General features: G+C 39.2%; 1 protein-coding gene across 1 annotated transcript in view; it reads left to right on the top strand.

Moving 5' to 3' along the window:
- MCTP1 (multiple C2 and transmembrane domain containing 1) overlaps positions 1-26,817 on the top strand; it is a 271,275-nt gene extending 244,458 nt beyond the window's left edge. The window contains exons 19-22 of the mRNA XM_005145967.3: positions 15,202-15,311; positions 18,822-18,931; positions 22,473-22,570; positions 24,748-26,817. Of these exons, the coding sequence (XP_005146024.3) occupies positions 15,202-15,311; positions 18,822-18,931; positions 22,473-22,570; positions 24,748-24,819 (390 nt within the window). The 3' untranslated portion in view covers positions 24,820-26,817. The remainder of the gene's footprint in view (positions 1-15,201; positions 15,312-18,821; positions 18,932-22,472; positions 22,571-24,747) is intronic.
- Positions 26,818-27,081: the final 264 nt, after the last annotated feature.

The following is a 27,081-nucleotide window of genomic DNA, read 5'->3' as shown; positions in this document are numbered from 1 at the left end:
TCTAGTGGTATCCTGCTTTGCTTTCTCCATCATTTATCTACAAAAGGGTTAGTCAAGGATGGGGAGCACTGCAACACTCTCTCACTACACAACACACATTATGTTCTTTTCTTTTGGAGATGTCAATACCATCAAGATACTCTACGATTCTTCTGGGCACTATCAATATCTTTATGCAGTTGTATCCTAGCAGAGCATGTAAGGACAGAAAGCAGAAGCATAGCCTGAGCCCTGGCACACATTTATATACTATGATATACTAGATAGGTTGCCTGCTCTTAGGACTTTGCTAAGTTTTTTTGCTTAGAAAACCTTTATTTTCTTCCTTCTCTCTCCTTCTTTCCATGTGCAATTCTTCCTACTCTTATGCTCTAGGAGAAAATTGGAACTGTGATTAGATATGCTAGATTACCTCCACCATAAACTATGTATAATTTGCAGCATGTAATTATTGCTGTTATTTTACAGGTTTATGTCTTATTTAAACCACATTAATGGTGGCTAGGTTTTAAAATATTTATTGAAAGTAACTTTTGTAGTGACAGTATAGAATATCGAATGGGGTGGATGACATTAAAACATATTGCTTCTTAATAGTATTTCAGGTGAATAATTTGGATCCTTCTTTTAATAATATGTATCTTTTTCAATTAAGATGCTTATGATTTGCTACATAATATTGGGCAAGTTGGAGAGGGGAAAGCTTAGTGCAACTCTGTCACTGGAATCAATTAGGGGATTTGTACCACATAAATGAACTATAAAAAAGTTGGAAACAAAAATAACTAAGTGGAAGAGTGCAATAAATAATAGCCTCTTTGCCATTGAGCAGGTATCAACCCTCTGATGCTGGGATTGCATTTAATGACACAGTGCTGTATATAGTGGCACCCTCCTACTTGGAAAGGATCTTTTAGGCACTCACAAAATACACACAAAAGACACAACATGGTAACAGCTGAGGAGGGCAAATAAAGCCTCTGCATGAAATATTAAAAAGAACAATGATTACCAGCTGTGAAGAGGTGGCTTTCTATACTACTTTTCTGAGAAGTGTTTCCCATTTTACTTTGGTTTAACTAGTTGCTTTGTAACCTTGCATGCTCAGAAGTGATTGATAAATTACTGAAAGAGGGTAGACTCAGATTAGGTAAAAGGAAGAAGTTCTTCCCTGTGAGGGTGGTGAGGCCCTGGCACAGGTTGCCCAGAGAAGCTGTGGCTGCCCCATCCCTAGCAGTGTTCAAGGCCAGGTTGGATGGGGCTTGGAGCAACCTGCTCTACTGAAAGTGTCCCTGTCTGTGGCAGGCAATTGGAACTGTCTGTAGCAGGGGGTTGAACCTTAAGGTCTCTTCCAACCCAAACCATTCTGTGATTCTATGATAAATTATTATTTAATGCTTTTTTACTTCTTTCATTCACCTTCTCTGGTGCAGCCAGTTGTTTTTTGCTCCCTGCTTCAAGGTGAATTTGTCCTCTGGGGATGTTGACTGGGAACCCCCTGGCTCTGCTTCAAGAAGTCTCACCTGCCCTTCCTAGGGCAAGCAACAAAATATGTCTTAACAGCAATGGTCATTAAATTGTTAATAGTATTATCACTTACTAATGTCAATACTGCAACTAATAAAGAGCTTGAGCCATCTCCCTGCAGTGGGGAGCAATCTCAAACACAACTCTGGAAGGAGGGTGCCTATTCAGGCTGTGCCATCCTCATTTGCCACAAAATCTTCCATACTTTCCCTTTACATTAGCAATTGGGATATCTCTCAGTTGCTTCCAGGTACTGGAGGGAAATGCTTTGCATGCTACACACTTCAACCCTCCCCCATTTTGATTGAACCTTGTTAGTACTGTATTAATATTCTCCATTCCATACGTTAACATTTTCAACCACGTGGGAATCAAAAACACTGAAGTCAATACAAAAGAGAATGAGATTCTGGAGATGAGATTTTGCTGCTGAGGCAGTACAGTACAATGCCGTGTGGGAGCTCCATATTCAGGAATGCCATCTTCTCCAAAGCTCAGAGGCCATGTGTGAGTGAATCTCAGTACCTCAGGAGGAGGTAGAAATTCCAGCAAAGTTCTGAGGCACTGACTTGGTAGCCGATTTCTGAACTCTTCTATCGTAAAAACAAAAAGGAAGCAAACTCAAAGAAAAATGCTGTTGTGTTTATATATATAAAGCAGAGGTTCTCAGGTGATTTTCAGTTTGAGGTTGGGTTTAAGGTGTTCAGATTTCCTCTCTCCCCAAGAGCCCTGGAGATCTTTTCACATGTTTGTTTTGTACATGCTACTGTACAACCATGTAATAAAATTACTCTATTCCAAAGCATGGATTGGCAGAGTTCAACAGAAAGAAACATTAAAATAGCTATTAGGACATAAGTATTGATGTAAGTGACCAGAGTTACAACCATAGGCATGCCATGTGTTCTCTTAGCCCCCATGTCCATAACTGGAGGAAACACAGTAAAATTAACTATTTATTCATTTGGGAAGGAAATGGTTAGCCAAAAGTAGAATTTGAAAGGTTTTTTCTTCTAGAAGAAATCAGTGCTGTAGCTGGAAAACACGTGGCCATTTTTGTTCAGAAACTTTCTTTGAAGTTTATTTTCACTATATGGCTCAGCTGAAAAAACGGGAGACTTTTTTTGTATGTGTGCATATCTGTGCAGTCCTTTGTAGCAAGCAGTGGACTGCAATCCTCAGTACTTTTTCCCTAGGCTATGATATCAGCAGTTGGTTTCTTGTTCTCCTGCTACTGCTCTACATTTTAACAAAGATGCAAGTATCTCAAATAATAAACAGGAAAGGTTTCATCTGGTATGTGCATTGTGTACTCTTCATTTTCGTAGTAACTTTTGTTCTCTGTTGTCACTCAAACTCCTGCTTGAGTTCCACAAGAGATTTTAATTGTGTTATAATTTTGTCTGAAATGACGGATAGTTGTTCTACCCACTATTTTTATAATTTCATGGGAAAAAGATGGTGTATGTGCTTAATTGTGCTATTAGTTTTATTATGCTCTTCTTATTAATGCTGTTTTGGCAGCGAGTTCCACCAGTGAGTTTTGCATTGTGTGGAAAAAAATTTTGCTTTTATCAGTTTTACCTCTGCTGTCTTTCAAGTTCTTGGAACATTTCTCCCTAATGCCTTATGAGAGTAATTAAGAGTCCCAATTTACTTTCTCTAAACCATTCATTATTTTGAATATCTTGATTATGTTAATTCATCTTCTGTGTAAATTAAAATGCCTTAGTCCTTTCTGTTGCTCATTATCTAATTTTTCCTCTTACAATGTTCATTATTTTAATAGCTCGTGTCTGCATTTTTTCTGGATCTGCTTTTTTATTTTTTACCATGAATTTTATCTCATCAGGTTATATAGTGGTGCTAAGTAAAGCTAAACCACTAGTGATAGTAATTAATCTAACTTTGTTTCATTCCTCAGACATTTGACATCACCTCCTTATGTAATTCTGTCACCTATGAGATTGGCATTTCAACCTTCCATCTTATTGATTTAAATTAATAAATATATTAAACATCAGGTCTAATACCAACTTTTATGATAGTTTACTATCAATCTTTTGAAATATATCTGCTGTTTTACCTCTTTCTCCTTGCCTAGTTATTTTAGCTTCCTTTTTTTTTTTCTTAGGAACAGTCTAAAAGATTTTTTTTTAGCATAATGTAAATTGTCATTTGCTTTCCCTAAAGAACTTTGTTAGAAATCATTTCAAAAGTTTTGTATAAGGTATTAGGAACTGTGGGTGTCTGCTCTTGATCATTCTGTTTTTGCACAGGCATATGTCCATACTGTGCCTTGCATGAGCCATCCTCCTACAAGTTTAATAGCAGAGAAGTGTAGTATGGTCTGGGTATTTCTAAATATCACACGAATCTTTTACAAAAAAAAAAAAAAAAAGCAGATTTAATCTAATACAGTTGGGTATTGCAGTCTCTTTTGATAACTGTTGTACAACAAAGCCTAAATACCTCAAGTGTGTGTGCTTAATCTCAAACTGCTTCTCTAGAATAGCACAGCTCTTCTAGAATAGCACAGCTCTTCCAGAGGAATGGCACATGCTCTCTTCCATGTTTCCTTTGGAAAAAGGTTAAATACAGTGTAAACTTCCAGCCAGTTGTTTCAGTGATGATAAAAATTTCACAGCCTTCTCCCTGTTTACTTAGCATCACTGTGCCCTAGATATGACAATGTGTACAGATCCAGGAGAAATAATGAGATCTATGGAAAGCAGGCACACAGGAGAAAAAAAAAAGACATTTAACAATGGCAGCTTTATTCCCTGCTGTTGTTGGACTGCAAATGGGTACTGAGTTTGCAACCAAGGCTGAAAAGCATTTAAATTTTATTTGCTAAACAATAGATAATACAAAGACTGTTTGCAGAAAGTTGAAGAAGAGAACTGTCATTGGATTCTTGCACTGTGACTGGTGGTTGATGCTTTTCTGAGTGCCACTAAAGCAAGTTGTGAATGTGGGAGAGGTGGAGGAGGAAAATCTTTTTAATTGTTTTGGGTTTGGGGTTTTGGTCGGTTGGTTGGGTTTTTTTAGTATGGAGGCCTATAGGAATAAAGTAGGTTATTCTAAACAGACTGCACCTTGTTAGACATCATGCACTATACAACACTTTCAATTAGAGAGCAGTGGTGGAGTTGAAGGAACAGGAGGTGGCACAGCTCACAGGCATCTGTGCCAGCAAACCTTTGAAGTTGATAGCATCTTACATTGATCTCTGGTTTTTGTTGTGAAAAATGTTAGGAAAGGATCAGGGATTTAGGAAGTGAGAGGTAGTCTCCAATTCTCTTTACAATTTCCTGTTTTCTCTCCTGAAAATAATTCCATGTTCACATAAGTCCTCTTCAAACAGGGGCACATCATGGTTTGCATCTTCCTACAGCTTTCCTACCGCTTTTCCACATCTTTCTACAGCTCTTCCTCACAGACTGCTTTAGGTTGGAAGGGACCTTAAAGCTCATCCAGTTCAGCACCCTGCCATAGGCAGGAACATCTTCCAGTAGAGCAGGTTGCTCCAAGCCCTGCCCAAGCTGGCCTTGAACACTGACAGGGATGGGGCAGCCACAGCTTTTCTGGTCAACCTATGCCAGGGCCTCATCACCCTCACAGGGAAGAACTTCTGCCTAAGAGATCATCTCAGTGTCCCCTCTTGTCAGGTTAAAGCCATTCCCCTTGTCCTGTCCTTACAGGCCCTTGTCCAAAGCCCCTCTCCAGGGTTCTTGTAGCCCCTTTTTGGGCACTGGAAGCTGCTCCAAGGTCTCCCAGAGCCTTCTCTTCTCCAGGCTGAACCAACCCAGCTCTCTCAGCCAGTCTCCAAGCAGATGTGCTCCAGCCCTTGCAGCATTTCTGTGGCCTCCTATGGACTCACTCCAACACCTCCACATCCCTCATGTGCTGGGAGCCTCTGGCCCTTTTTCAAGCTAAATGCTGTTGGATACCCTTTTGCTCATTCTAGATTCAGTCTTGTTTATTCATTTGCTTAATGCCTGATATCAATTGAATTGCTAAACACCAGTGATTATTTAGTTTGCTGTCAGGCTTATTCCCTGCAGGTTTTCCAGCCCTCCTCTTCCTGCATTTACATATCATAGATCTTGGTATTTTGAAGTTTTTGAATAGGTGGTGTGTAAGTTAAGAAATGGCAAGAAAAAAGGTGGTAAAATGCACACCACGTGGTGACATGTTAAAATACTTCTGTTTTGTTGTTTTTTTTTAAGAAGGCAGGTAAATGCCATGGAATGCCTATTTTTCATCTACTGTAAATTAGGTCTCCCAGCTATTTTTTTGAGTCTTTGGTTGCAGGATTTAGTAAAAATCAGAGTTCAATAGAATAGTTAGGGTTGGAAAGGACCTTAAGATCATCTAGTTCCAACCCCCCTGCCATAGGCAGGAACACCTCACACTAAAGCATGCCACCCAAGCCTCTGTCCAACCTGGTCTTGAACACTGCTGGGGTGGAGCATTCACAACCTCCCTGGGCAACCCATTCCAGTGCTTCACCACCCTTACAGTAAAGAATTTCTTCCTTATATCCAATCTAAACTTCCTGTGTTTAAGTTTTAACCCATTACCCCTTGTCCTGTCACTACAGTCCCTACTGAGGAAATAGTATCATCTGTGATCCAGTATATGTCCTATGTCACGAGTGGTCAAGTTAATACTGCCTGAAGAACAACAAATTTCCTGCCTTTTTTTTTTTTTTAATCCGCTGTTCCATAATTACAGAAATCATCTGGATTTTGTACTTGATTTTAACAATGCATTCCTTTCCTTTTTCCTTCTACAGCATCTCCATTCATAATTCAACTTAGCAAGTTTCATTATTTATTTCTTAAAAGTAAATTCACCAAAGGTGACTGAAGACAAGGTCTGGTAGCTTCTTCTACAATGTATTTTATTGTAAATTAACAGATATCACAATCAAAATTTTGCTTTAACTACATTTTTTTTCCAAAAAAAAAGAGGTAGACATCTGTGTATATATTTGCCTTCGAGCTACCTTTTTCTTTTCAGCATTGCAGACTGTGTACACTACCAGAATGTGCGCACCTCTTAAAATGTTATCAGTCAGTGTCATTTACTGTGGTCCAGCATTTATATGTGGGTTTTTTTTTCCTTCTAAGACATTAGTTTGCTGAAGTGGATTTGAAATTAATGTAGAACAGACTACTGTAGTCTGTTAGACATTAAAACATTGTTTCTAATTACCCTTCACTGTGATTTTGTACATTCATGGACTCATCCTGACTTCACTAGATGGCTCAGCTTTAGATCTTGTTCAAAATTTCAGTACTTCCTGGTAAACAAAGAGGGGTGGGTTTTTTCCCCCTATTTCAGTAAAATAAGCACATGGTGGAGTCTTTTCAGACTTTTATCTGGATTTTCTCCAAAAGGAACCCAGAATTCTTGGTGCACTCTTCACTCCCGCCTACTGCTCCCCCAGAATATTTGCAGGGTTATTTTCTAGGTGCTACCTTTTTCTTCTTTTTTATATTGTTTTACCTCAGATACCAAACTATTTTTCTGCACTATATAATTTTCCAAAAGCACAGCTTGAACATTTATGCAGGAAAATTATATATAAAAAAATGAGTGTTTTTTAAATGCTTCCTTTCTTTTTTTCTTTAATTGATTTATATTTGATAGATTTCTCGAATAATTGTAACTGCTGTTTGAAACATGTATTTATGCATGTATTGTCTCTGGAACATCACTTTGTTTTTCCCGTTGTAGACATGGTAGGCTTTCTTCTGAGCTGAAGTAGCAGAGCTAGTGATAGGAAGAGCACACTCCACCTCCTGAGGTGAACACTTCTAGAGAACAGTTCATGTTAACTCTGCAATAGAAGTCTAAGTCTGGAGTACTGAATCATCTTTTAGATCATAATTCAACTCCTTCCAATGGCTCTTCTCTCAGCAGTTCATATAGTGGTGGTAACAATTCTGAGGTTTCTGAGGTGACAGTTCTGTAGTCCAGCATTAGAAATGCAGGTCTTTTGGCAGAGGAAGCGGTTACAGATGCTGTTGCTTAGGCTTGCCAGGTCTGGTTGATAAGTTAGTGCAAAATCATTACCTCTTTTTGTTTAGGTGAATGACTTACTCATATAAGAATTATAAAATCATAATATTCTGTCAATACAGGGCTGGGAAACTTCCAGACACAGTAGAGTAAATGTAAATGCAGACTTTGATGCATAGATAATGTCCTAGCCGAGTATGGAGCTGATCTTGAATATTCAGCCTCTGTCCAGATGTATGTTTATCATTACTGTAATTTTCACAAGGAGAAAATTAAAATTATATTCTACATACACTAATACATCAAATTTAACTTTTACACCTGCTAAATTCAAGCCATTGTATTTCAGAACTGCAACAGAAATTTTAAACAACTCCTAATGCCAGCAAAACTCCATAATCTTCCTTTTATATCAATCAATGTCAGCTGCATGGATATTTTTTGAAAGATAAATTTTAAGGCTACTTTAAACTTTCAAAACAGTGCACTACATTATTTTGATGAGGCTCTTGTTGGTAACAACTGGGCAATAAATATGTGTGGTTATGATTTAGGTAAGCATCTCAAAAATGCAGGTGTTTCACTAACCTCAGCCTTTCATCATTCGCTTTCTGGTTTCTCCGGTCTCTTGCCCCCACCTGAATACAGAATTTTATAGTAACTGGTATGACTTGTTCTAACCCCATGATCCTTCCAGGCTCTTCCATAGTGGGGCTGTTCTTATTTAAAATAACTCTCATAGAACTAGCAGGATCATTCCTTAATGTTAGTACTATTAGAACTTTGAGATTTAACTTTTTGATTTGTCATCCCTCACATATGTATCACAGAACTTAAAGAATTGAATTAGTGAACACATTCATTTCAGTTCTGCATTCGGCATAGATAGAGGGTAAACACTGTTAAGAACTACAGGAATTTACAGATCCAACTGGAAAATAGTGGCCAAAGTTTGCTCATTAGTAGAACTTCAGGACTGTATTCTATACTATGTATTGCAAAAAACTGCTGGACAATATACAACGATTTCTTTCGTAGTCTCTGTTTGATGAGATTGATGTGGCTGGATAAAAGAGGGATATTACTGTGATCACTTTTGAACACCATTTTAGTTCTGTCTCACATAAAGAAAGAAACTCTCTCTTTCCTTGTTTAAATACAGCAGAGCAGGGTGAAGGGGAGGGAGGGGGAAAGAGGCAGCTGAGACAAAAATTTCAGGTTTTTCAAAGACGAACATAAAGTAGATGCATCTGATGGATTCTCATTACCCCAGTGCTTACTCCCACAGTGCCTTAATTCTTTAAGTTTCCTTCCCGAATAACGTCAAGAAAAGCAGGGCATTATTTAGCATTGTTGACTTTTTGCCCATGAATGTGTCCCATGAACGTGTCCCATGAACAAACAAGCTTTCACCTTTTTCAAGTGATATATTTGTTTAGAGTATTTATGAAATGAACACTTCATAAAGGTTTATCATTAGCCAAAAAGTTATCACACAAGGAAAATTAAAGTTTTTGTTTCCCCCCACTAGATGGCCCTTCAATGAAATGGCTTGTAATGCCATTAACTGGCTCTATTATGTTCATAACTTCTGTGTTTCTACTGGAGTGTTATCTTTACAGTATTAAAATGTGCAGTGAAGGAGACATCAAGAAGGAACACGTTTAAACAGCATTGGACAATACTGTGGAATATAGCAGGGAGAAAGAAAAAGCAAAAAGCACTGGCCAAAAAAAATCTCAATTTAATAAGTATTTATGTAAGAATTGACATTAAAGTGTTTCTTTGCTTTGTAATAGGCTTGCAATATCTTCTTTTCCCATAGAATTATTACTGTAGTTCTTGACCTTTTTTTTTTCTGATTTTACATTTATGTTCTAGCACTGCAGCAGTTCATTACACATGAAAAAGTCTAATTTGTTACATAGGTGGTAGTGCCAAAAAGTCACAGAAGGTTCAAAATGATTTTTATCAACTCTTAGTGTGTGTTTGAGGAAGAACAGATTGTTGTAATATGCATGCTCACAGGCATGGTGTCTTCATAAACAGTGAATCTTCAGTATTTCATCCTCATATTTATATGGTTTGTACTTTCTGCTGGCTTAAATACGGAATGCTTACTAGACAATAACATTTTAGCACTTCTTTCATTAAAAATCATTATGACAAACATTGTTTCTCTTTGTAAAAAACAACTTTTTTAATAATTATATGTATTTCTCCATATTTTAAAATCCCCAGCCTAATTTCCATTCAGGCATAAGCAATTATTTTCAGACCTATTCTGCATGCACACATAAAGACTTATGTTAGCAGGTAGACTTTAGAGATGATATATTGAGCATTTGTAAACAATTGATAGTGTCTTAAAAATGTGGTGACAGAAGGTGGGGTGCCAGGTAATATAGAATCAGAGAATGGTTTGGGTTGGAATGGACCTTAAGGCTCCTCCAGTTCCAAACTCCTGCCACGGACAGGGGCACCTTCCACTAGAGCAGGTTGCTCCAAGCCCTGTTCAACCTGGCCTTGAACACTGACAGGAATGAGGCAGGCATAGGTTCTCTGGGCAATATGGGCAAAAGTGAAGCCCACAGTTTCAGAGCTCAATTCTGGTTATGTATGTAGCCTTTCCATTCAATGTCCAGTGTTAATTGGTGCTAGCGTTGTAAGGAAACCTCCTCCCAGTGTTCCATTTCAGGATAGTATGAGTACCAGCCAGGCCTTCTCTTTTGCTGGGGGGAGAATATAGGCTGGTGGCTGTCTGCCTGGCATGCCATCAGTAACTATTTAAAATAACTGTAAGAGTTACAAGGTGACTTACTGAAAGGGTGGAAACTTCTAAATCAGTAAGGTCCCACAGAAAGGTCTCAGTGTCTCCAAGAGTCTTCCTGTAATTTTTCAATTAAAAGGTGGCAAGACTAGATGTTATGGTACTCCACATGTGGCCACCTTTGAGATGGAGGTGCAATCAAAACATGATCTTCTCAGTTCCTTATCAGTGGAATGGAGGAGGTCATCTGATGCACTTTTCCAGATCCTGTAAGCCATTCAGCTTTTCTTCATGATCACACTTCTACAGTTAGCTTTAAAATAGCAATATCATTCTGACCTCTTTCCATATAATACTGGCTTACTTGAGTATCCATCACCAGTTTTAAAGCCTTTTGGTAGGCGTTCAGAAGACTTGGAGGACATCAAATGTGTCCAGAGTTGGAATAGTGTTGGCTTGCTATCTTCTTCTTAGTGACCTTCCCAGGAAGCAGAGGTTATAGTCTGGGAGGTAATAGCTAGGATCATTAATTCCCAGGGACAGGTTTTTGAGCAGTGACCAAACAGTAGGACATTATTCAACAGTTAATATCTACATGCCCTTCCTGGGAGTTACTAATAAGTCCTGACAGTAAAGGGCTAAGGCATTTCCTACCAACGCTTGTGGGTCTACATCATGAGCCTCCATAGGGAAGTCTACTAGGATATTGCAGCCCTGTGTGTGGCTAAGATTCATTCTGAGGGATGACATGGGTGCCTATGGATGCACTCTGCTTTGGTGGCCAATTATTAGTTGAAATAATCTGCAGTGTTTCCTCATAGAAGCAGCACTCTTCTATTCAAATAATAATAATCTACAATTTTGTTCCTAAAGGAGTTCCTCACAGATAATTGTGGGGCTATACTTGTGTGGCTATAGGTAGTCTAGCATGACACAAGCAAACTGCAGTTTTTGTCAAGAGTGTATGTGTCTTCTGGTGGCCAAGTGACAGAACCACAGCATGTACAGCATATCAGGTGAACACTTTTGCTCTCAGCAATGGTTTCATATCCTCTGGTCAGTGAAGGATGTTTCCAGAAGATCCATCTGGATCCTTTGTCTTTTCCAGATGGCATCTCCTAAAATTTCAAAATGTCCTTCTATTCTTGAAACTCTCCTGTCACTTTGTTTTTATGATCTGTGCCTTTTTCTCCAGCTTAGCAGCTATTAGTAGGACAGTTATCCACCATAAAATGTTCAGAGTTTTATTCCCTGTACTAAAAATGTCTTCTTTCACTTAAAGCTCTTTTTCTAGCTGGTATAATTCCATCAGTTTTGTCAAAGTTCACTTTTGAGTCTGGCTGTTGTGGTTTAAGCTGAACCCAGGACACTGGATTATATATTTCCCCCATCTTTTGAAAACTTTGTTTTGTAAATGGACCTTAACTTGGGGAAAAGAGAGGTTTTGGGGTTAGAGTTACAATTCTTTCCTAAATCATCATATTTTACCATGGGTTTAGAACCATAGTCCCCTGAATAGAGACTAAAACAACATGGGTTGTATTCAGGGTTTCATGTGAATTAACTCCATAGTCTAGAGGAAGTAATTTACTTTGTTTTGCTTTGTTTTCACGAAATGTAAAATATGATTATAGCTGAAAATCAGTTACGTAGTATTATTGGAGTTATTATTATATGCAGGAGTTAAGTATTATTATTGGCCAATCAGTATATCAATCTATAATCTAACATTTCCTATGAAGGAGGAGAGGATGTAGTCTCAGACTTTGTTTTTGGTTCATTCAGTTTTGTAAATTCAAGTCAGTCTATCAACATCAATTTGACTTTGCTTTCACAGTTTATGTTTAAAGCCATCCCTTAGCAAACATCTTGCTTTTCCAATACCTTAAGCCTACTGCAAACAAACAAATCATGGAAATTAAATAGTAATAATGCTGTTGTTAGCTTTGTATAATAAATTTTATCCACTATTTAAGTGGCAATTATTTCCAGAAACTTGGCATTCTAGCCATATAAATGTTGAAATTTATTCCAGTTACAGCCCATCTTTCTTTGGAAAGGAAATACCAGTAGTGTTTGAAAAATGGATCATTAAGAATTTAGGTTTGCTCAAAGTGGCATATATGTTCTATTTGCTAACACAGCATCTTTCTGGGAGAAAGTAAGTACAGCTTTTCCCTAGCCCAGATTATTTTTTTCCACAAATCTTTGGATCAGGAAATAAAAACCAGCTAATAGTTGTGGGGCATGTGGAATTAGTTTAAGCAAAGACAAATCCTGATCCTTCTGACCACCTCCTGTTTCCTCTGTTTTGTCTATTCCTACCTTAGAGTATGTCAACAAATTTTCTTTAAGCTCTGAAGGTGCAGGGGAGAGGGGGTGGCTGTAATGATTCTTTCTCTGTCTCTGTCTTTGAGGTTTTTGTAGGGTTCTTTTGGGCAATGATTTAAAACAGGTGTATTTTTAAAAAAGTATTAGTTTGTCTTGTAAAATATTTGTAAAGAAAAACAGTATCAGGATGTCTGAATGTACTACCAGTCAAGTTCTGGAAATGTCACAAAGGGAACTGGTTTTGTCACAATGACATAGCTCTTTTCTCACACAAGTTAATTACAAATCAAGATAACTTTACAGAAAGGGCAGAATCTGTTAAGTGAAAATGAAGGGGCAAAGTGTATAGTATTTGAAAAGCAGAAAAATACCTGTGCTTTCTGTATGGTTTATTTTTCACTTCTGCCATATGAGAAAACAGTTTATTTTCATGTTTCTCCAGTACTGGAACTATGTGTTTTACATGAAGGAATAGAACAAGTATCTCTTTCAAATGAAACATGCTGGGTATATGTTTCACCTCTTTAGAAGCTGTATGTATACCTGAGGACAATGGCATCATCCCAAGGCTTCAAGCATGTAATAAATATTAAGGAAACAACTTCACAAATAATTCAGTGTTGCTGTGCAGCACTGGATGGAGCTGATATCAGGTGTTGTGGTTATGGTCATCCTCAAAAAACCCAAAAATATTTCTTATGGTAGGAATAAGTATTAACCTTAATGTAGAACCATAAGCTCTTTCACGTTGCCTGAGAAACTGGTGTTTTTTTCCGAGTCTGAAGTGTTTGGGGTCCTAAATTCTAATCAGTCATTGGAATAGTTCTGCCATCTCTCTCTGTTTCATGATTGTATATTTTAGTCTATGTTCTGTAGCTAAACACTTCCAACATTTTCACAAGAAATCTTGACAACATAGTTGCAGAACCAGTGTTGCTGAAGTAACTTTAGATGATTAAACACTAAATGATGTTTTTCTCAGCCAATCTGGTTTGTTAAGATGGCAAAAATGGCAACGATAGAAGTGGACCAACATACTGTTTGCTAATTAAGCATCAGGAGAAGAAAATAAAAGTTCAATACAACATATGCTAATTTCTTGGGTGCTGGACTTTGAGGTCAGTTACAGAGACTGTTGTATTGTGTGGTTTGTGATGGCAAGATGTTGAACTACTTTTTTATCAAATATTTTGCTAATCTTGAAATATTTATTTTTCCATTTCTTATTTTGAGAAAACACTAATCAAATTCAAACTAAATGCAGTAATATAACATCAATCCATTGGAAATGTTAAACATAAATTTTTGGCATACATGGAATCTGATAAAAAAAATGAAGAGAAGTTGTAATTTTTTTTCCATGGTGACGCTTCATTTAAACCCCATGTAACAATGTTTTTTTTGAGAGTACTGTTGGCTCTGTGTGCATTTGATGCTGCAGCCTTTATAAGCTTAGAAATAGAATAGCTTTCTGAGAAAAAATGAACAGGTCATCGGAGCAGGACAAAGCCCAGCTGAGGAATGGTCCATGGAGCACATTGGTGTACCCAGGCAGTAGGTTGCTGGGTTCTTCCAAGATGCAAAGTCTGCTTGAGTTGGCGGAAAGGAGGACAAAGACCCCAGAAAACATCTTTATGAGGATGGTTCCTGCTTTTGAGGGACAAAGGGTCATTCTGTTTATGAAAAAAACTCAGAAATTCTTGATAGATTTAACAAAAATGAAATTATGGTTAGACTTTCACATTAACATACATTGATGGCTTTGTAAATTAAAAGCCAACAATGTGTAGAATCCCTGAGTAAGTAAGGAGGTAATTAAATTACTTCTTACTATAATACCTTCCCTACATTTTTCATTTTCTCCATGGCTGAGTTGTTATATGCTTTTGCAGCATGGGCTGAGGTAACCGTATTGTAAAGGTAGTTGGAGTTTCATCTCCAATGTATTTCCTGTACAGTGGCATTTGAATATTAAAAAGAAAAATTGCGAGAGAGAGAAAGCAAGTATGCTCAACAGCAAAACAGAAAAGTAGAACAAATGATGATGGGGGCATGGGTACATCTGACAACTTAAACACAGAATGGAGCCAAAGGGGATCATCCCTGTAAGAGCTGGGGTGTTTCTGGTTTCTCACTCAGCGCCTCCCACAAGGACTGTTCATCTTCCTGGTGCGTACAGCAGCACAAGGACCAGCATTTTGACAAACTGCTCCCATTCCACCTTCTGTCTCTTACCACTTGAAAGGGTGCACAACATAGGGGGTTGGGACCTTCAACATGTCCATAAGCCAGACACCTGGCTTACTGAAATACGTATTTAGAAACTAATGCAGTGACAAACAAAATTGTGTGGTGCTCAGCATATACTCTATCATACTTACTGTAAGTATACACAAACACACAAGAAAATTTCTGATAACCAGGTTTTACAAATTACTTCTAGATGAATATGTAACACATGCACTTTTGAAACTTAGCTGATGGATATGTGGTCCTTTTCCTACGGTCAGAAAATTTTTTATTCAACTACTTTTCTTTAGGACAGTGAAAAAAAAGGATTTATGAATAGACTTTATGCCATCCAAGAGGTGTGTATCAGTGTCCAGAATATCCTTGATGAAGTGGCTTCCTTCGGAGAAAGAATCAAGAAGTAAGTGCTGACACAGGTGCTGTATTGCTCTCCAAAACTATTCATGTCATTTTCCAGCTGAAGTACCAAGTGTACCTTTAGTACACTTTAGTACTTTTAAGCCTTTACTCCTTTTTTTTGTGGGGAACTCCAATTTTTGATGATACATTGTTAAAACTCATCTATATTTCCTTTGCTTTGTGGATGGCCTCAATTAATGAAAATTCTGTCATATTAATTTTGTAATTTAGAAATACAGAAATTGGGGGGAAGAAAATTATAAAGAAGGCTTTGAAGTAAAACAGAAACTTGCTGTGAGACCTAACAGCCGTTACTTAAAGGTAATAATAAATAATGCATCTTTGATAAAGGAAATAAGCAGAGCTAAATAGGGGTTTCAGATTTTAAGGATGTACATATATATGTTCAGTTGCTGGAAGTATTGGCAACACCTTTTCTCCTAGAGTGTTTGTAATTTGTAACACTGCATACCTGATATGTAAGAATTGCCAATAAATTTAGGCCTTAAGCAGGATTGGTTCTGAGATTTACCACAGGAAGTTTGGTGTAGTTTTGCCATGGTCAGTGAATAGCAGTGTAAGATTTATTACTGGAGATCAGAAGGGATCCAGAAAGACATCTTCCAGCCATCATCTGTGATGCTGGTTTTCTGGGGCGCAAAAGCCAAGAGTGTCTCATCCTCGGTGGGCAAGATATCAGGAGCAGTATGCTCACAACCACCTTTCCACTGCAGGTAGAGGGGGCAGGTAGAGAGATGAGCAGGGAGCCATGCTGAGCTAGAAAACCTCCACAAGAGGCTTTGCTGTAAAGCTTCCACTGGTGCAGGCAGCACATCTTACAGGAGAGTTAAAACCATGTGCTGCCTTCTTCTGGGTGAGATCTAGCAGTGTGAGGCACCTGCCTCATCCATTGCTGGTGCCATCTGCAGCACACTGGTGTCTCACACCTCTGAGACTATAGCCTGTGAAAAGGGTATGGCCCCCAAATAAGTTCCACCTTCTGGAAGTGAGCTTTAGAAACTTGATGGAGAAGGTCAGACTATAGGAAACAGGAGGATCACCTGTCTTGCTGTTCTGCATAATTTTTTTCCCTCCAAATCTGTCAACAATGGCAAGCATATCAGGATTCACAAGGAGGTTGCCGTTTTTTGCATTTAAGAGCAAAGTCCCTAACAGGAAAGCCTGAGAAGCACTCCCATGAGGACACTTCCAGACAGCCATGTTCACAGCAGCGCAGGCAGGTGCAAGCACATTATATTGCATCACTTTTCCAGGCAAGCAAAATGAGCCTGTGTCTGAAATAAGTCTTTTATCAAAAGGCTGTTCTTGGAAGTTGTCTTGATAATTAAGTTTTTCTACTTGTGCATTTTGGAAGTAGGTCCTGTTCTATTATATACCAGATGAGAGCAACAGAATTTTCTAAACTGAATGAGACCAAATCTTCCTATAAATCTTTGTAATTTGTTCCTAAAACTATAATGGGAAACCTGTACTGAGTGCTGTGCTAACACAGCACATAAGGAGGTTTGCTAAGTGAGGAGCCAGTATTCCCACACATGGCATGTCTGTGATCCATTGCACAAAGCCGAGTCACAGGAACATGAGCAGACCCTCAACCTTCTGTTCATCCCAAATGCATGCAGAAGAGGGGAAAAGAGCAGGTGTCCCCTGAGGAGAAAGGGAGTGATCCTGCACCAAGTGACACTAACATAATGTTCACTCTGGAGACATGTCAAAATTGCCAGGGAGAAAAGAAGACAAATAAACACAGGAAGCCAGAGCTCATTATGAAAAATATGGCTAGCAATTCAGATAATTGCAATTATTCAGCCAGAGAAGCCAAAATAATGTAATCACACTGATTGGGGATGTAGCTAGTGATAATACTTTAAAGAGTATCATCAGACTACTTAGAGCCAAAGCCACATTTTCCTTCTGGATAAATGTCATGCAACACTTTCGACATGGTGGTGCCTTCATGGAACAATCCCATTGAGCCAAGCTCCCTTTAACCAGTGTTCCCGTGGGACATACATATAAATAGGCCATCTGGCCTCCCTCTCCTGCACACAGAGGTTGGAGAGTTGCAGTGTAGCTCTTTCAAGATTCCTCAGCTTTCAGTTCCTCTCTGTCACACCTCAGACTCTACAAAGTGAAGTGATCACAGCATAGAGATTGGGAACCTTGATGAGGATGTTTTTATCTGGGGCTTTCTTGGAAAGGCAGTGTCCTGAAACTGATGGGATCCCAGAAGTTCTTTTCCTTTATCCGTAAAGAAATAATATTTCTTTTATTTTATCTAGAAGATATTTTTTTTCTTTGCAGTGTACTTTATCTTATTCCACTCCCTCCTTTTTTTTGCCTTCTTCTGTCATTTTTCTCCATTTTTTTTCCCCACTCAAAGTTGTTTTATTTCCTTCATTCAGTGCTTTTGCATTATGTCTGTCTTCAGGACAGACTGTTCTGCACTCTCCTTTTCCCTAACCCTCTCCTTTGGTGCATGGATGAATTTCCAGCTTTGCATACCCACACACTTGCCTTTTCCTGAGCGTACCCCCAGGACAGAAGGGGACGCGGTCAGGAAGTGCATGTAAATGTCAGGCAGAGGAAAAGATCCCTGCTCAGACTTTAACTGCTTTCACTTTCCTTACAATAAAGCAGAGTAAAGATAAGGCAGTGTACACTTGAGCCCAGAAACCCACCATGTGCTAGGCTGCATCCCCATAGAGTGAGCAGCAGGTCGAGGGAGAGGATTTTGTCCCTCTACTGTGTTCTGGGAAGACACCCCTGCAGTCCTGCATCCAGCTCTGGGGCAACAACACAAGAGGGACATGGAGCTGTTGGAGTCCAGAGGAGGCCATGGAGATGCTGTGAGGGCTTGTACAGCTCTGCTCTGGAGGCAGGCTGAGAGAGCTGGGCTTCTTCAGCCTGGAGACAAGAAGGGAAGACCTTAGAGCAGCTCCCAGTGCCTAAAGGGGCTACAAGAAACCTGGAGAGGGGCTTTGGACAAGGGCCTGTAGGGCAGGACAAGGGGGAATGGCTTTAACCTGACAGAGGGGAGACTGAGATGAGATCTTAGGCAGAAGTTCTTCCCTGTGAGGATGGTGAGGCCCTTGCACAGGTTGCCCAGAGAAGCTGTGGCTGCCCCATCCCTGTCAGTGTTCAAGGCCAGGTTGGACAGGGCTTGGAGAAACCTGGTCTAGCGAAAGATGTCTCAGCCTGTGGCAAGGGGTTGGAACTGGATAAGCCTTAAAGTCGCTTCCTGAATATGGGCTTGAGATGTGCACACTCAACAGGAGGTGTGTGAAGCTAGGAGCAATTTTGGTTTCCACTGGTAGTGAGTCCAAGCCCAAGGTCAGCTGATTTACAGCATCCATGTATCCATTTGTAATTTCAGTTTGTTCTTGCTGATGGAACTGGTGCTTTTCCCTCTGTCCTGCCCATTATTTGTACTTTTATTGTCTCTGTTGGGTGACCACATTTCTAACTTTTGTTAATTTTCCTTTTTTAGTACATTCAACTGGACTGTCCCATTCTTGAGCTGGCTGGCAATTGTTGCACTCTCCGTGTTCACCATTATCCTGTATTTCATTCCACTAAGATACATTGTCCTTGTCTGGGGTAAGTAAAGTCTCTTTTAACCGTCTGTGCCACTTAGAAAAAAGGAATGACTTATATTGTCAATACTTTTCTGTATTTATGGTCTTGAAGCTGCCCCATGATGGAAACAGACAGGTTAGCTAAAAATCACAACTGCATAAAGATTTAGGCCCACCTGCAAAATGCATTTTTCTTGGCTGGCATTCTAGACTTCATCATACTATAAACACATAGCCACAAGGATTCTTCATATATCAAAGTGTAGCTTTGTCTAGATATTACTCAGATTTATTTTCACCACTTATACACAGACAGCGGCATTTCAATCTATATGATGCATTTAGGACAATATGCCTTTTTCACTGCAGTACTTCATCTTCTGAAACTGTATGTAAACATAGCAACAAGAAACCTGGGTAGAGGGTCACCTTTAGTCAGACAGAAAGGTATATGTGGTATTTGGTGTAGGTAATGAACAGAAACTGGGGGGGGTTTGGTGGGCAGCGGGGTGAAATCGTGATTGATCCAAGCTCTCATTTCTTGTCCTTATGTTTATTCTTTACACTGATTTTAAACAGCTACCATCACCACATCTCTCGTAAACAATGCCCCAAGTTTTCATTTGTATATTTTGTATATACATTTGTATATTGTATATACATCTTACACCACCAGCAGCTGTACCCTTATTCCATAGTGCAGACTTGTGAAGAGCACTGTTCAGTTAAATCTGGGGCTAGTTTTCTTCCTGAAGAAAAGGATAGCTATCATGCCTTTGTGAAAAATTTCTGAATTTCACAGACAACATAAAATCATTGAACTAACAGCATAGAATGTAATTTTTATGCATCATTCAGTATTATTACTATTCTGACTGAGTCTTCACAAATAATTGTAGCAGAATATACAAAATGGAAAAGAACCAGTAAGGAGGGTTTGAACAAAAGTATTTCTATGGAACTAAAAGAAGTAAGTGTGTGGGCTTACTATCTTTGCCTGATTTGGAATTTATTATTCCTCATATACCCTGTATCACGTGGGTGCTACCTAGGATGCACACACTATAGTAGGCCTCCTGTTACAGAAGTTTGAAGCACTTGGTCTATTGTCCTTTTTGCTGGTGTTTTTGGGGCAGATCTGGTATCTTGTACACTTGCTTTAATATATCCCCTTGTTTTCATGCAAGAACCTGAGATTGTAATACCCACAAAACTGTAGTTAGCATTTTTTTATTAAAAACTTCTGACATGGACCTCTGTGATACCTCCAGAAGGGTCACACTCCCCCACAAAAATTGTCTGTTTCAGGCAAGGAAGCGCCTCAACTCCCAAACTGGAGTCCATGCTTCCCAAACCATGGGTAGATAGCATAAGTACAAATTACTGTAAATGCACCGTGTTATCTTCCCCTCCCCCTCTCTTCTCTTCCTGTCCCCAGGTTACCTAGTCTATCTAGATACAACTTCAAGCACCTTTGTTCATAGAGTTTTCAGGTCCACATTTTCCTCCTGCATTTCAGTTTAGGTAGCTTCTTACTCAGCAAGCTTATGGGGATCCCTTCTATATTTTTTCTGTATTTCTCCTGCACCATGCCAGGACACCAGACAGGTACTGCATGGCTGCAACGCCAACAGCCCAGACTTCCCTTCTGTGAACCATGTTCACACAGAGCCATGTCATGCTGTGTGTAGCTTTAAGCAGCTATCCCTTCAAAAAATGCGTATTCTAAACACATGCCTGTTTTCTCCATTGTGTATTTCTAGGCTCCCCTGTGTATATACATTTCTTCATACTTCCTGTTCTTGGAAGAAAAGTACCTTTGTTGTCTGACTTTTGTTCATAGGAAAGTTTGAGCTGGTCTGTAGCAGCATCATCCATTTTATTGTTTGGGAAATCAGGGAGTTTTAAATGAAAATTCCTCCGTGTTATGGCTGGTCTTTCTTATAGCTGTCTTTCTTCTGTGCATCCACAGGGACTCCCTCCTTCTAGCCTGCCCTGGCAGGAAATTTTAGTTCTTTCCCTCGTGGCCATGCTTCTCGGTATGGACTACTGGTCCTTCAACATGTGCTGCGTTAGCCACAGTAGAGCAGGAATAGCCTCTGCACTGTAACCTCATTCACTGTAGCAGTGGTAAAACCACTGGGTTTACCTCCTGGTAAAACCTCCTGGTAAAAACTACAGCTGTTTTTCTGGAAAAAGACTCTAAAAACTCTAAAAAAAAATTATTTTCATCAGAAAATTTCCACACCTTGGAAAAGACCTAATCTTCTTGTTGTATTTTACTTCTCTGGCAGTGTCCCATCTCATCTGGTTGATGCTTTTCTTTTCTGAGCCTTGATAATGATTTATTCATGCATTCACAGCATGACTGGTACTTTATCAGGTGGGACAAGGTGACACCACATCACCCATAAGTGGTCCATTGGCCAAGTGCAATAAACAGCGGGGCAGATCTTGAATTTCTCAGTCACTTGCTGATGCAAAGGACCCTCTTAAACAAGGTTTTCTAATCTCAGATACTCCTTCTCAACACTCACTGTTCAGTCACGAGGTAAAAGGATGGCAGACTCTCCTATCTGTACCACAGAACTGAGAATTCATGGAGTGGGAGGTTGTGGGTGTTATCAAGACTGCAGCTTGTACTCTCCATCCCAAAGCTTTATGTCCTTGCTAAAGCTTTCCAAAAGGCCTTGGCACCAAAGACTTTGTGGAAAGCAAACTGTATTATCTTATCTCTGATACAGCCTGAGTAAATTACACAGGATGCCATTTTTTTAATGCTGCCCTGGCTTTCTTGACTCACATGAGAGTCTGCACAGTTTGTACCATTCCTGCCTGTGCTTCAAATGTGTGTGAGCAGAGCCCATGAACAATGTTCTCACATGAAAAGCGTATGAACCTGACCCAGCATGTAATGATAAGAAAATCAGTTTAATTTAAAAGCCTACCTTCTGCTTAGTTTGGGGAGGATTTTCTTGGTGCTTCTGAGCAGTAATTTTCAATAGGCATTGTAAACCCATGATGTCTGAGGAAGATATCACATCCCTTCTCTGCACTGTCATCAGCTCATCTGTATCTGTCATTCCTGCACACAGGCTTGTGTAAACTCATCCTAAAGCCTTCTCCTGATGCAGACTTTGCTGCTTCCTGTGTGCTTCACCATCCCTAGCATTAGGAAGATTTACTTGTGTCTCACCTGAGTCTTCTGCCCTGCAGATAAGCTGTTAAGCTCATTACTGCTCATCCTCTCTGTTACAGAAATGGAGTATGCTTTATTCCTCTCCTTTTTTGCAGCATCCACATAACAACCACAGTTTCTTTTCCTTTACCAAAAAAAAACAAACAGTGTTTAAGGAATTTGAAAATGTGCCTAGAACTTTTGCATTTTGAAGCAGAGGGAAGCACAGCAGCAGATTACGACTTTTAGAGCCTGAGTTTACAGCTCATTCATTCTAAGTATGATCTAAAGTAGATCCTAAAGTCTTTTTTAGAACTTTGCCAAGAGATACATTGGTTTGGGTTTTTTTAATAGTGATAGTAACATTTGAACTTTCACTTTGTAGGTATCAACAAATTTACAAAGAAGCTTCGAAGTCCGTATGCAGTTGATAACAATGAGCTACTTGACTTTCTATCCAGAGTTCCTTCAGATGTGCAAGTGGTGTGTATATTTTTAAAGTGTCCTTATGGCTGTTAATATGATATATGGCATCATGATTTCCTGGGTTTTTTTAAACACATTTTAGAGCAGTTACTTTGATTCAGTATCATATTGTTTAGCACAGTATTGTATTCTTTAGCAGAGAAATTGCATACTCATACTGGGGAGGGTCTATGGACATTAAGGAGGTTGCTAGACCTTTTACCAGTAAGAAAGTTGCCACTACCTTAGTTGTGCCTTTGATGATTCTTTGGAGCAATGAGTAAAAAGACAAGTAGATGGGTGACAGTAACAGGTGCTAGTTTGTATGAAGCAGCCTCCAGCCTTACATGAAAACAGCTGGGATAAGGCTGAACATGAGCCAGCTTGTGCCCAGGTAACCAAGAAGACCAAGAACATCCTGGCCTGTATGAGCACCAGTGTGGCCAGCAGGGCCAAGGCAGTGCTTGACACTGGTGAGGCCACACCTTGAATCCTGTGTTCAGTTCTGGACCCTCACTACAAGAGATATTGAGGTGCTGGAGCAGGTCCAGAAAAGGGCAACAGAGAACAGAGCTGGTAAAGGGCAGTGGAGCACAAGTGTGATGAGGAACAGCTGAGGGAACTGAGGGGTTTAGTCTGTAGAAGAGAAGGCTCAGGGGGTATCTTATCTCTTTCTACAACTGCGTGAAAGGAGGATGTAGCCAGGAGGTGGCTGATCTCTTCTCCCAAGGAGCAAGCGACAGGACCAGAGGAAATGCCTCAAGCTGCACCAGGTGAGGTTTAGACTGGAGATTAGAAAAAACTTCTTCTCCAAAAGGGTAGTGAGGTATTGGAACAGTCTGCCCACAGCAGAGGTAGTGTCACAATGCCTGGGGATATTTAAAAGACATGTAGATGTGGCACTTGGGGGCATGGCTTAGTGGTGGCCTTGGCAGTACTGAGTTAACAGTTAAATTTGATGATCTTAAAGGCCCTTTCCAACCTGGCTGATTCTATGACACTATGATTCTAAGGTTTTGTGTAAGAAACATACTGTAGTCTTTCAGTACATTATGAGGGTCAACAAGAAGGCTGGAGAGGAGCTTTTGACAAGGGCCTGTAGGGACAGAACAGTCCCTAGCAGTGTTCAAGTCCAGGCTGGACAGGATTTGGGGCAACCTGGCCTAGTGCAAGGTGTCTCTGCCCATGTCAGGGGTTTGGAACTGGATGAGCTTTAAGGTCCTTTCCAACCCAAACCATTCTCTGATTCTGTATTACCTGACACCTCACCTTCAGTCACCACATTTTTAAGACACTGTCATTTGTTTACAAATGCTTGATATGTCATCTCTAGAGTCTACCTGCTAACATGAGTCTTTACGTATGCATGGATAATGGGTCTGAAAGTAATTGCTTATGCCTGAATGAAAATTAGGCTGGGGATCTTAAAATATGGAGAAAACCACACAATTATTAAAAGGTTGGATTTAAAAAATGAAACAGGACGGTCAAATGGCAAAAGGAGTTGCATCGACACGGAGTCAGTGCTGGGTGGCTTTGTCTTGTGGCAGCACTGTGAGAGCATTTCAGCCTTCACTTTCATAGGGTGAAAGTTTTTTTGATGTGGCCACAGCTCAGCCATGCACATAAACTCCTTTAAAAATAAGCTGGTTGTGAATGATAAGCTTTTGTAATGCAGTACACAATCTCTTGAGGAGGTGCAACCGTTAAGATAATGTCAGGCACATAAATCACCTCTGGTATCACAAGGATTATATACTTTCCACATTTCTAGGTAGCGGTTTCAGTTCAGAGCTGGTATATAAATAGGAGGGAGGTATGGGGGCACATACATCTCTGAATCTCACCCTCTCTGAGGCTGGCATTGAAAATAAGCAAGTTTTTAAGAAATGTTATGAAGGCTATTCATGCAATTCATTAAAGAGAATACTGTTTATTCTCTATTAGAGCTCATGGAAAAAACAAAAGATGTAGCCTTCATAAACTTTAGCACACAATGTTACTTCCTGGCAGGATTTTCCTAATGCTGTCTTTCCTTCTTACTCCAGATCTATCATTCTGTTACTGTGGAATCACAGCTACAGATCCCATTTAGTTTGCAGGGGGATAGTTTTTTTTTTTTTTTCAAAAAATGGAGATCTTTTTCTAGCACATAGCACCTGACTAGTTTCTTTCTGAACATTGTGTTTAAACAGGTGCAATACCATGAATTGAAACAGGATCCCAGTCACAGCCCAAGCAAGAGGAAGAAAAACAACCCCAGCTAGCCAACTCAACGTGTTGAAGGGACAAGCATCTGCTGGGGGAAGATAAAAGAAAAAGCCTATAGCCTAAGCAATGTTTCCTTTCTCTCTTGAGCTTTTTATTTATTTTTCCTTTTTACCTAATGGGGAGATTTTGTAAATATTGTAAAAAGGCATTTCTCATTGAAGATATATTTCACACTGTAAAGACATTTGTTGAAGGTTTGAAGTAGGGTTTCTGCTTTTGAAAGCCTTATTAGATGCAGCATAACACATTAAAGGAATCAGTCTAAAATGGTAAATATGCACAGCTACTTGGTGGTCAAAGGTACCTGAAATACTCAAATCATGCTGAATAAATCTGCAAAAGGTGTACATTTAAATCTGACTAAAAAAAATCGGTCAGATTGTATTTGTGGACATTAATATTTTTATTCAGTAAGCCACCATTACAATTTTCTATGTTTTATATGTTTCAACAGAAATACAATGTAGTGAAGCCTACTGCACTTAAGTTTTAGCAGATTTTTTTTAACTCCAGCCCCTATGTTAACTCCTGGTGCAATGTTTTCCTGTACAGGAGGGCTGCTTATAAGGTAATGAGAAACACCAAGTGCAAATCTCTTTCTGGAGCTCCCAAAAGTAGTTCCTGATGTTTTTATCATTCCATTGTAAGATCTAAAAATCTCTGTCTCTCTCAAAATACTGCCGGGTTTGTAACTGATTGCTTATCTGATTTTTCTATATGTACAAGTAATCTTCATTTATACTACATAGTTTAATGAATAAAGTTCATAATTCTGTTGTAATGGAAGTACTATCAAACTAACTCCATATCGCTTTGGTGTCATGCTATGAACACCTTCTGTGCACATAACTATTTTAATATGGAATCTTGCAGAAAATGTTTTTTGCTTTCAAATCACAAGATCATATCAATATGCTTTATGATATAGCACATTACCTGTTACCAGTGTGAAATATAGTGTAGAGGGAAAAATGCAGTTGTGGTAAAACTATTATACTGGTTTTATTTCCTTAGCTAATAATGTAGTGAATTCATCTGATACATTTGTGCTCTACTGCATGGAAACTTCTTTATTTTATAAATTACGTGGAACATAGATGGGAAAGTTTACATTTCAAATGTCTTAGTGGCCACTACATAACGAGTACTTGGGGATATATTCTGGTAGCTGCATGTAGACTTCCACACTCAGCTCCCCATGTAGTGAGCAGAGACTTCATTCTTAAGGGACTACCTGTGCACAGCTCTTAGCCATAGCTCCCGGCGACATGAAAGGGGATTTTTGCCCAGGGGAGAATGGCAGGACTGCATCCTTGAGGCAAGCTGTTCCTGTGGTCCTGTTTGGGTTACCTCTTGCTGGTTACAATTGCTGATAAAGTTATATTGCACTACTCTAACAATACTTTTTGAAAAGACTATTTAGAAATACTTTGCAAGCAAATGTGTATATATTTGTGTAAAGAATTGTATGTTAGCTGCATTGCCCATCAAAGGTCATCCTGGATTTGTTTATTTTACAGATATGATGATAACTGGTTTCTGATGTGACGGTTATTTTGATCCTTCTCTTTCTATCTTTGAGAAAATGCCAGTCAAATAACTGTTCTGCAGAAAGTCTTGGACCTAAATATGCTCTTGTTTCACCATGACTTTAAAAGGATTTATTTATGGAGCTTGTGTAACCTTTTTCCATTGTATGCTGCCTGAAGAGCAGCATACATCTGATAAAGTCAGACTCACTGATGAGCTTATTTTGTTTTTTAAAAAGCCAGACTTTTGTCTTGACAATGTGCAAATGTTTGTTGCGAGTTGTCAGTTTTGAAGAGTTATTTGATACATTGTAAGCCTTGTACCTTCTTAATGTTGCCCATCGGTCTGTGTGTGATTTCCTGTTGTGTTTCTTTTTCTGTACTCAATATCAAATGTCTACTTTGGTGGTAATGTCTGAGTTAGTTACACACGTCTACTGCATTAAACACATTTTATGCATCTCTCTACTAGCTATTAGGAAGCCTCTTTCTTTGAAGTCCTATGCTATTGTTTTCCATGAGTGGTGCAAAGGACAAGCAAATGAAAACATCTTATGTCTGTGTGTGGTATTTCAGTATTATAAACCCTGAAACATAGAAATGGATGGGTCAAGGGGAGAAAAACACTTGTTTGTGGGAAACTGGTGAACTACTTCTGATGCCTTAGTCACTCAAAATTGATATCACTGAAAAAAACAATGCAGGACTAAAAATGCATTTTGGTTAAAT

This window comes from Melopsittacus undulatus, chromosome Z (genome assembly GCF_012275295.1).
Source record: "Melopsittacus undulatus isolate bMelUnd1 chromosome Z, bMelUnd1.mat.Z, whole genome shotgun sequence".
Classification (NCBI taxonomy): domain Eukaryota; kingdom Metazoa; phylum Chordata; class Aves; order Psittaciformes; family Psittaculidae; genus Melopsittacus; species Melopsittacus undulatus.
The sequence above is the reverse complement of the archived record's forward strand: the minus strand, read 5'-3'. Positions and strand labels throughout refer to the sequence as shown.